The 10,469-nt window shown below is 36.7% G+C and overlaps 2 protein-coding genes across 3 annotated transcripts; both read left to right on the top strand.

Annotated features, from left to right (window-relative positions):
- Positions 1 to 634: 634 nt before the first annotated feature.
- LOC137745254 (importin subunit alpha-9-like) lies at positions 635 to 5,305 on the top strand. The gene is made up of 11 exons (XM_068485173.1): positions 635 to 899; positions 1,296 to 1,515; positions 1,685 to 1,838; positions 2,180 to 2,282; positions 2,576 to 2,760; positions 3,053 to 3,132; positions 3,271 to 3,421; positions 4,081 to 4,162; positions 4,259 to 4,317; positions 4,400 to 4,714; positions 4,990 to 5,305. Exons 1-11 carry the CDS (start codon positions 848 to 850, stop codon positions 5,152 to 5,154), a joined length of 1,566 nt encoding a protein of 521 aa, XP_068341274.1. The 5' UTR covers positions 635 to 847; the 3' UTR covers positions 5,155 to 5,305.
- A 930-nt stretch (positions 5,306 to 6,235) lies between these two features.
- On the top strand, positions 6,236 to 10,405 carry LOC137745576 (DEAD-box ATP-dependent RNA helicase 57-like). Of its 2 annotated transcripts, none has more exons than XM_068485548.1 (12): positions 6,236 to 6,433; positions 6,522 to 6,663; positions 6,757 to 6,878; positions 6,973 to 7,064; positions 7,214 to 7,310; positions 7,476 to 7,556; positions 7,639 to 7,871; positions 8,082 to 8,276; positions 8,377 to 8,467; positions 8,857 to 8,979; positions 9,407 to 9,557; positions 9,986 to 10,405. In XM_068485548.1, exons 1-12 carry the CDS (start codon positions 6,353 to 6,355, stop codon positions 10,192 to 10,194), a joined length of 1,617 nt encoding a protein of 538 aa, XP_068341649.1. In that variant the 5' UTR covers positions 6,236 to 6,352; the 3' UTR covers positions 10,195 to 10,405. The 2 variants fall into 2 exon arrangements, with proteins under 2 accessions (XP_068341649.1, XP_068341648.1); XM_068485547.1 differs by having other exon boundaries at positions 6,237 to 6,433; positions 6,519 to 6,663.
- The last annotated feature ends 64 nt before the right edge of the window (positions 10,406 to 10,469 follow it).

Raw genomic sequence — 10,469 nt, 5'->3', positions numbered from 1 at the left:
GTCATTTCTAAACACATGGACTTGCACAAACCACAAAAAAAAAAAAAAAAAAAAAAAAAAAAGAGAAAAAAATGAAAAGACAAATACAAAAACCTAATTAGACTTTAGAATAAATAATAAGGACAATTCTCATGTCTTGCCCTTACCCGCCTAAGAGCAACTCTAGCCCACTCCCATCCCCTGGTAATGGGCTACAAAATCCCTTCAACCCCCCTTCCAAAACCCCCAAAAAAAACCCCTCCAGCCGTGATGCAACATCATAGTGACATCAGCTACTATTAAAAAATTATAAAAAATTAATTAAAAATACAAAAAAATAAACTAATTATAAAATATTAAAAAATTAATTAAAAATACAAAAGATTATAATTTTTTTTCCCATAAATATCTAACCATTTTCTTTTATCTTACACCATATTTCAATATTTTCAAATACTATCAAATTAATCTTTTATTATTATCTAAAATTAAAAATAAAATTATTTTTTATTATTTTATAAAAAATAATATTTTAATACAAATCATCTGTCTATTAAATTTAGTGAAAGGATGCACTTGAACAACTAGTGTTCATTAAAGGTAATTACGGTTTTTTTTTATTTGAAAATGATCACGGTTAATTTGAGGTGGTTGAATTGCTTATAGCCGATGAAGACTTTATGGAGTGGAATTGCTCTAAAACAGGTCAATTTGCTACACATTGGTGGTTTTTTTATTTTGACATCGGAATGACGGCGTTTCGGCAACGTCATCACCTCCTAATTACAATTCAAAACCCTCCTTTCGTAATTCGTACATTGCTCTGCTCCTAGGCTTTAAGCTAGTTTCGGAACTCTCTATCTCTCTAATGGCGGATGAGAGTATGGCTTCCCATAGAAGAGACCCTATCAAGTCCTCGGGTAAGTTCTTTAACGCTATTGGGTTGCTCATAAATTAAGGAAATAGATTGGAAAATCAAACTTTCATGGAATTTATGTTGAATTCTGTATTGGGTCTCTGTGGTTTGTGGGTTCGGTTCAATTCAGTGTTTGATTCTTTAATTTTCCCACCTTTTTTTCTCGGCATCCAAACGGAAAATCAAGCAATTAAATGTTAAGGAAGAACAAAGAGGGGATTAGTTAAATTGGGTTCTGTTCTTTGAGGTCCTAAACCTCTTAACAATTAATTAGATACATAAATTTTGAACTTTTTATCATTGGTCTTGCGAGCGAGCGGACTACTTGTAATTTTTGTTAATTTTGTTGGAGCTGTATTTAGTTGTTCTGTGTACAATGCTGATTGTGTGGAAAATTTAGTTGCCACTGTTGCGGGACAGCGAAGGCGGCAGCAAGCAGTTTCTGTAGGAAAGGAAAGAAGAGAGTTGCTAGTGCGTGCGAAGCGCTTGTGCAGAGTGGGGATTAGCGGAGATAGTGATGATACGGTTGAGAGTGAAATGATCATTGATGAAGAGCAATCCATCTTGGAGGCTCAAACTTCTTCAGCAGTGGAAGGGTTGAAGTCTGCGGTTGCATATCAGTATGTGAATTTAATTTGTCTGCATAAATACTGTGAGAATTTTAGAGGAACATCAGGCTCAATTTTGTGAAAACATGAAACACTTCATCGAAAGATATGAAACATGAAACCGTTCAATGGTTTCTTCAAAGCAACCCATTAAACACCATTGTCGTTGTGTACTTTGTAGGGGAAAAGGTGCATTGGAAAAGAGGGTGAGTGCCCTTCGTGAACTCAGACGCTTACTGTCAAGATCAGAATTCCCTCCTGTTGAAGCTGCCCTTAAAGCTGGAGTAATACCTTTATTAGTGCAATGTCTTTCATTTGGCTCTCAAGACGAGCAGGTTGAGCCAACTTTTCGTATAATATGGTTTCATTTGGTATTATTCTAATTTGTATATTTAGCATAGACTTGGTAAGTAGTGCTTGTATGGAACTTTATTTCAAGGAAAAAGGGGAAAGAAGGAACTTTTATGTTATTTTCTGTTAGGTTCCATAGTAATTAGCAGCTTTCAGAACTTCTGGTTTCTAAAAACCCATCAGACACACCTATGGAGTTTGGTCACTAAAGTATCATACGCCAGGGAATGTTTTTAGAAATCATTTGGAATTAAGAAACTTCTTGAGTAAGAATTAAGGGTATATTCTGCCTCTTTCACCTTTTTTTTTTTTTAATATAATGCAGTTGCTTGAGGCAGCTTGGTGCCTCACGAACATAGCAGCAGGGAAACCTGAGGAAACAAAAGCTTTGTTGCCCGCTTTACCATTGCTTATTGCTCATCTCGGAGGTTGGTAATGTCTTGTGTGCTCCTTTTAGATCGCAATAGCAATTACTTTCTCCTGTTTAATTTTCTTTATCTTCGCTGATGTGTTATATCAAATTTTTTGGCTCTATACTTTGCATAGACTTTGCATGCGTAATGTGATATTGGTGTCGGTAGTGCTTGTAAGGTACCACCTAACCTTTTGAAGTACCACTTCAAAGTGAGACATTGGCATGCAATACTTAGTGCAGAATTTTAAGCTGTCTGATCAGATGGCTGCTTTTGATCTTGCATCTATTGTTGCACGTCTTTTGCAGAAAAAAGTTCCCTGCCTGTTGCTGAGCAATGTGCATGGGCATTGGGAAACGTTGCTGGTGAAGGGGAAGAGCTGAGAAGTATTTTGCTATCTCAAGGTGCATTACTACCTCTTGCAAGAATGATGCTTCCAAACAAGGGTTCAACTGTGCGAACAGCTGCTTGGGCACTATCAAACCTAATCAAGGTGCTAAAATATTCACCTCATGAACAATTTTATAGCACCATGCCATTTTCTTCACAATTCGAGCTCTTTTTGGACTTCTGTGGCCTCTTTGCCCCATTTCTGAGTAACCATTCTTACCTGGAAATTAGTGTGACATTCAGGGCCCCTTGCTTTTGCACCAATATTGTGTGTTTTTCTTTTCGTTTTTCACTTTGTTTTCGTTTGGTTCTTGGTAACGTACCACCATCAATGTGGACTTACACATCATCTTTGAGAAGAACTTATAACATAACCTCAGTTGCTAAATATGCAGGGACCTAATCCAAAGGCTGCAACGGAGCTCATTAGAGTTGATGGGGTATTGGATGCACTTATTCGACACTTGAGAAAAGCGTAAGTTGTGGTTCTTCAATCTAAGTAGATTACATTTACCCTATAGTTAATTCTGGTCATCATGATTTCTTGTCATTAAAATTTTGGACTGCCTTTCCTTATGATGATAGTGTACCATAAACTTGTTCTTGAATTCAGAGATGATGAGTTAGCAACTGAAGTAGCATGGGTGGTTGTGTATCTCTCAGCCCTTTCAAATCTTGCCACCAGTATGCTAGTGAAGAGTGATGTCCTTCAACTGCTTGTGGAGAGATTGGCAACATCCAATAGTTTGCAGTTGCTTATTCCGGTAAGGTGGAATTTAAAAGTATACATAAGCTCTTTATTGACCTTCTCTTTCTTTCAATAATGGCTCATGGAGCAACTATATGTATCAAATTGAAGGTTATAACAATTTACCTTTTTGATTGTTTTATTTGATTAATGGCTGTACTAGTTCCAGTCATCATTCGCTATGCTCTATTTGTTATCTGTATGGATGTACTTGTTCCCACTGCAGAAACCTACCCTCTGGCTATTTCTCTTGAAATTTTGTACCACATGCGATTTTTATGTCAAGTGCCAATATCCCCTACCCTGCCCTAACCCAAAAGAAAAACCAGATTCTATGTGTTTCTTGACCTATAAGATGCATCTAGATTTATCCTGATGATGAAGTCGAGGTGAACATCAAATACTACATGTTTGTATATACCCTTCTATCTTTCTTATTGTGAGATTGACAAGGGAATTTAGAGAAGTATGACACGGTTCCATTGTTGAGCAAAAACTGTGATCCTTTAGTTATCGTGTATCATATCTTCAGAGTTCACGTGATATATGATGTACCATCTTAAGTTGATCCATTTATGAGGAGATGGCATTGTAAAAGTTTTTTAGAGTACATGGATTTGAGATGCTTTAATATTTCTAGTATATGGATCGTACTGACAATTGGGTTTCATCTAGGTGCTAAGAAGTTTAGGTAACCTTATAGCTGGTGATTCACAGACAACCCAAGCTCTTATCGTTCCTGGGCATGAAATCACAGGCTAGTCCATTACCCCTTTGATGGGAAACTGTTAACTGTTCTGAACACGTATTTATAAGACAAGTTCATTTATATGTATAATGATGAAATTTTCAGGAAACATAATTGAAGTCCTGGTGAAATGTTTGAATAGTGAGCACCGGGTCCTGAAGAAGGTATATAAGCTTGTCATTAATGTTATGAGATAGATCTTTTACTCACCCATGCTCATTCAAAGTTCAACTTACATTAATGTAGGAAGCAGCTTGGGTGCTATCTAATATAGCGGCTGGTTCTGTAGAGCACAAGCAGTTAATATATTCAAGTGACGCAGTGCCAGTGCTATTACGCCTCCTTTCCACAGCCCCATTTGATATAAGAAAGGAAGTAGCATATGTACTAGGCAACCTCTGTGTTCTTCCTATTTCACCTACAGAATGTGATGGAAAACCGAACTTTATTCTGGAGCACTTGGTTTCACTTGTTGGTCGAGGATGCCTTGCTGGTTTCATTGATTTGGTTAACTCTGCTGATATTGAAGCTGCAAGACTCGGACTACAATTCACGGAACTGGTAAGCAAACATCCATGAAACATTGGCTTCCCACCATACGATTCACTTTTGGAGGAGTTTACAGAATATGGTTCAGAGTAAAATTGGTTATGTGACTACTGAATGATTCATTAGGTACATTTGTTTTCATAAATTGGTATGAAATGGTGTACCGTAAATGAAAGTTTGCCACTCCCGAGTGAGTAATGAAAATCCTTGACAACTTAACCACAATATAAATCCTCTATATTAGAAAAGAAGACAAGTGGTGGTTCTTATATTGCTGGTTCATGCAGGTTTTGAGAGGGATGCCGAACGGTGAGGGCCCAAAGCTTGTTGAGAAAGAAAATGGGATCGAAGCGATGGAAAGATTTCAGTTTCATGAAAACGAGGACTTGCGAAATATGGCGAATAGTCTGGTGGATAAGTACTTTGGGGAGGACTATGGGCTAGATGAATAGGCAGACTGATGCATGGGGTTTCCAACGGTTCTTATCTTGCATCTTTCCATGCTTGTATGCCATGGATGATGAATTGTTGTAAGAAATGTTAAGTTTTGATGATGAAGTGGTTTCTCGTTAAATATGAGGAAAACGAGTACAATTTATGATTTATCCTTTGATTTTAGAGATTCCAAAATTTTCTCACACGATTGAAGAAATGCTTACAATTTTGTCCACAGAAATTCTTATTGCTCCCAAAGAAAATGATAATCGTACACATTGTGGTCTATTTTTCATCACGTAGTCTAAATTTTCTAAGACTTAAAAGTCACTCATCCAAACATAACTTAGTCCAAAAATTATGTAAAAAATAATAATATCACGAATCCATCCCTACACACACATATATATACATATTTAATTCATATATTATTTTAATTGTCGTATACTTGCCGTCTCGTGTCCGTGCAACATAACCGTTCCAACCAAAAAAATTAGAAATTCTGGTTTAAGTCAATAAATATTTTCATATTTCAACAATGGTTAATGATCATTTTATTTTCCAGAATAGACTAATTGAAATAATTTTTTAATTTTTTTTGGAAAACGACTAATTGAAATAATTATCCTCTTCAACCAGGGTTGTTTCCTTCAACTAAGGTTAATAAAACAATTTTCTTTCCAACTAAAGTCAATACCCCTTCTTAATACACACACACACACACACACATATATATATATATATATATATATATATATATATCTTTATAACTTGACTCAACTCTAATATTCAAATAAATTACTCCTGTTACTCAGTACTACTGTCTAGTAGTATTCCTTTTCACTTGTAAGTGAGAGGTTTTAGGTATGAATTTCGTGGTTGGCGAATTCGATATCAAATTAGGTTACCCATTTTACAACTTAGCCAAACTTCCTGCTTCTCTTAGTGTAAAATATATCAATGTACCGAAAAAATTGAAATAAATTACCCCTAATTAAAATTACGTTAATGCAATTTAAAGTAAATTTAGGGGCAGAGATATCATTTTTAAAACGTTAAAGGATGTCCGTGTAATTGACAAAAACAGCGATTAATGTTAGCACTCGCGGGGAAGAGCAAAGCCGAGGGTTTAACGAGCGACTCATAAACCCGCAAATTGTAACAGAGCTTTCGCTTCACCTTGGCCAATTCGCCGCCTGTCAGCCGCCGCCAATCATGGAAGAAGGCACTTCATTTTTGTTCGCCGGCGTCAACTTCAACCGGAAAAAGTTCTCCAGGGACTTCTCCAGATTCCAGGTCCGATTCTTTTTTCTCAGAAAAGCATATCACAGTGTCGATTTTTCTATTATTTTGTTGAATTAAATTTTCAAATTTGATTCAGAAGAAGAACATAGAGAGCGAGAAAGTGGTAGAAGATTCTAGCTTGTTCGGAATTACGGAATCTGCAATGGAGCAAGTGGCGGCGGAGGAGGAGGAGGTGCAAGCGGTGCCAGTTAAGAAGAGGAAGCGGAAGGGGGAGGTTTCTGGTAATTTCATTGCTCTCGGTGTTGAATTTGTATGCAGTTGAAACCCTGAGATTTATTTTTGCTAATGATTTGTTTGATTTTGTGATGGAATAGAGGGTGTGGAGGGGATTAGTGTCTTTAAGACCTCAAAAATGGCGAAGGCAGCGAAAGCGGAGAAAGAGAAGCCGGGAAATGAACTATCCGAGCAGAAGAAGGAGTTAAATAGGCAACTTGAGGTTTTGCTTCTAGTTCCTTCATATTTTTCGTGTTCGTTAATTTCCTTGTGCTTAAATTAAAGTTCAAGGATTTATACTTTTCATTGTGATTCAGCGGGATTCGCTGCTGCGAAAGAAGTATAACATTCATGTGAACGGGAATAACGTCCCTTCGCCGCTTGATAGTTTTGCGGACTTAACCTCTAGGTATATTCCTTATTTTCTTTTCATTTTAGTGTTTCTTAGGTAGGATATCTATGAATGCTGAATAGATTTTCTAAGCTTTCTCGCTTATAAGCTTGATATTGCGAATGATAATATGATTGAAATGAGAGCTAATCTTTTGTTATTTTTAGATATGGGTGCGAGCCATATTTACTTCAGAATTTGGCGGAACTTGGATTTAAAGAACCAACGCCAATCCAAAGGCAGGCTATTCCAGTCCTCTTATCTGTATGGTCTTATACCTATGCTATCTGCTACGCTTGTAAATTTTACGTTGTTTTGTAAGAGATCACCTGGTTGTTATACGGCTTCAGTTTCGGCAGTACTTCAGCACGGGTTGACATTTGGTTTTGAAAGATGTTCTCATCGACTTTGTCATCATTTTTGTTTTAGGGTCGGGAATGCTTTGCTTGTGCTCCGACTGGATCTGGAAAAACCCTTGCTTTTGTTTGTCCCATGCTGATGAAACTTAAGGTATTGCTCATGCATTCAACTGTTTCTTTCTGCAAATGTTGATGGCTGAGCTTTTCTGATGAAAATTTTCCCATATAACCAGAATACATCTAAGGATGGCATCCGAGCTGTTATTCTGTGTCCTACACGAGAATTAGCTGCTCAGACAACCAGAGAGTGCAAAAAGATGGCAAAGGGAAATAAATTCTACATCAAATTAATGACTAAGGACCTGGCAAGAAATGCAGATTTTTCAAAAATACGCTGTGATATACTCATTTCTACTCCACTTCGGTTACGGCTGGCTATCCGGAAAAAGAAGGTTGATTTAAGCAGGTGTGTTCATCTTTTGTTCATAGAAACTCAAAGAGGCTGGTAGAAACAAGAAATCGATGTGTACAAATGAGATTTTGGGGCAAAATGATCATTTTCAAAATGGCTCAAGAAGTGAATTTGATGAATAACAAGACTAGTTAGTCTTTGAAGCACTACACAAATTTCAGATACATTGATTATGTTTCCTCTTAAATATTTTGTGTTATACAGGGTTGAGTATCTGGTATTGGATGAGTCTGATAAGCTATTTGAGCTTGGCTTGTTAAAGCAGATTGACTCTGTGGTCAAAGCATGTTCAAACCCTTCAATTATTCGCTCCTTGTTTAGTGCTACTTTACCTGATTTCGTTGAGGAGCTTGCCCGCACTATAATGCATGATGCTGTTCGAGTTATCATTGGCAGGAAGTGAGTTTGACTTTATCTTGTTGAAAATCATGGAGTGGCTCCCTTGACTTGCATCAGTGGTCCATTGATTTGCATCTTTTCTTCATATGTTTTCATACAGAAATACTGCTTCTGAGACTATCAAGCAAAAATTGGTCTTTGCTGGAAGTGAAGAGGGGAAGCTGTTAGCACTTCGTCAAAGCTTTAAGGAGGTATGATAGAGGCAACACTTTACTTTTAAGAACCTCTTCTAAATAACTGCTTCAGGATCCAGTTCAATGATGATATGAAATACAAGTCCTCATTGTGTATCAAATGGTATTCTAAGGGCACCTCATACAGTTTTGTACCTAGTTTTAATTGAATAAGGCTATTATATAGTGTACGTCCTTGCAAATTTGAAAAAGCTACAAGATCTAGATAACGACCAAACGAGGAATTTTGTGTAGAAGTTAACCAAATGTTACTGAATAACCACCAATTATTAGATCATTTAATCCACGTACTTGGCATATATCTTTTATCAGTTTAACATTCCAGACTTTCACCTGGATCAGTTTTATTTGACCAATTTCTTGTTATTGTTTTATATTGTTAGTAGAGTCTGAATCCACCAGTGTTGATCTTTGTACAAAGCAAGGAGCGAGCTAAGGAACTCTACGGAGAACTGTTGTTTGAGAACATAAGAGTTGGTGCCATACATTCTGATATGTTCCAAGCACAGGTAATTTATTCCCACTGTTATCAGAGGATCAGCCTTAATCCTATGGCTCGGCATAAGTGTATAATTAAGGAATTATCAGAGGATCAGCCTTAATCCTATGGCTCGGCATAAGTGTATAATTAAGGAAAAAAAACCGTAACTGATGTTAAGACCTGATTATGCACTTGTTTTCATGGTATCGTGAAAAAGACTGGGCCTGAATATCTGTGTATCCCGAGGAGGTTTGCATGAAAATAAGAAAGAACTGGAATTTTGACATTTTCTTTCTAGCATTTTCATTTTACATTGGAATTCCATTACTAGTACTTGGGCCTGTGTAATGTTTAGTCACTTGTAACTGTATATCATGCTCGATTTCTCATGTTACATACGTTATACTTGAACAATTTTTCCATCTCCTTTATACTAATTATAAATTGGAATACAGCGAGAAAATGCTGTAGATGACTTCAGAGCTGGGAAAACATGGGTTTTAATTGCCACTGATGTTATTGCTCGGGGTATGGATTTCAAAGGTGTCAACTGTGTAATTAATTATGATTTTCCAGATTCTGCAGCTGCGTACATTCACAGGATTGGTATGTCTCCCCATCCCTATGATTGTAATGTATGTACATGAAATATGGAATGTGTTAAATTTACAACGGTCGGTAGTTTCTTTCAGAAAAGAATTCTATAGAAGACATATCATATATGGTTTATGAGAATGTATTAATAGAAAATTTGGTAGATGATTAATTTGGAAAGCTATCGAACAAATATGATACTTTTTGGGCTTGTTCCGTAAGACTTATTTGTTGGTTCAACCATCACTTCATAATTTGTAGAATTTATTTATCAAATTGAAGTACTTCTGTTGTTTTATGTAGTAGTCACTTGATTGTATCACTTTTTCCCGAGACAAGCGGTGCAAGGCTACTTCACGTTATTGCTACAACTATTTGAATTTGTTTTTGGGGAATTATTTTACGGTGCCACTGAATCTGTTTGTAATTTTTCTGTGAAGGTCGGTGCGGACGAGCAGGGAGGAGTGGAGAAGCTATTACTTTCTACACAGAGGAAGATATTCCATATCTTCGGAATATAGCTAATGTGATGTCAACATCAGGTTGTGAAGTTCCGTCTTGGATCATGGCCTTGCGCAAACAGAAGTGGAAAAAGCACCGACCCCGAAGAGAATCGATATCAACCCAACCGAAAGATGAGAAAGAGTGAGGCAATTGTCATATCGTCGACCGGATTTTGCAATTTTGAATTGGAAGTCCTCAAAGCAACCATTTGTTATGGATCAATTATATTTACAAATTGAAGAGTTTGGGATGCTGTACGGATCGAAATGTACAAGATATTTACAAATTGATGTCGAAAACAAATTAACATCTATTTCATTCAATTTATGAAACAACTCAAAGCTCCTTTATCATGAGTATAGCCATCAATAAGCTGTTCATAATTTAGTAACCCAGTTTGAACGTTCGGAATGCGAGGGA

The sequence above is a fragment of the Pyrus communis genome, chromosome 9 (genome assembly GCF_963583255.1).
Source record: "Pyrus communis chromosome 9, drPyrComm1.1, whole genome shotgun sequence".
Lineage (NCBI taxonomy): Eukaryota > Viridiplantae > Streptophyta > Magnoliopsida > Rosales > Rosaceae > Pyrus > Pyrus communis.
Note: the sequence above shows the minus strand (reverse complement) of the source record. Positions and strands in the feature narration are given on the sequence as shown.

Coding starts and splice junctions, on each gene's coding strand:
- LOC137745576 (XM_068485547.1), top strand. CDS start 6,353: ATGGAAGAAGGCACTTCATTTTTGTTCGCCGGCGTCAACTTCAACCGG. Junction 8,277..8,376: donor CGAGTTATCATTGGCAGGAA/GTGAGTTTGACT, acceptor GTTTTCATACAG/AAATACTGCTTCTGAGACTA. Junction 9,558..9,985: donor TGCGTACATTCACAGGATTG/GTATGTCTCCCC, acceptor TTTTCTGTGAAG/GTCGGTGCGGACGAGCAGGG.
- LOC137745254 (XM_068485173.1), top strand. CDS start 848: ATGGCGGATGAGAGTATGGCTTCCCATAGAAGAGACCCTATCAAGTCC. Junction 900..1,295: donor AGACCCTATCAAGTCCTCGG/GTAAGTTCTTTA, acceptor TGGAAAATTTAG/TTGCCACTGTTGCGGGACAG. Junction 2,283..2,575: donor GCTTATTGCTCATCTCGGAG/GTTGGTAATGTC, acceptor CGTCTTTTGCAG/AAAAAAGTTCCCTGCCTGTT.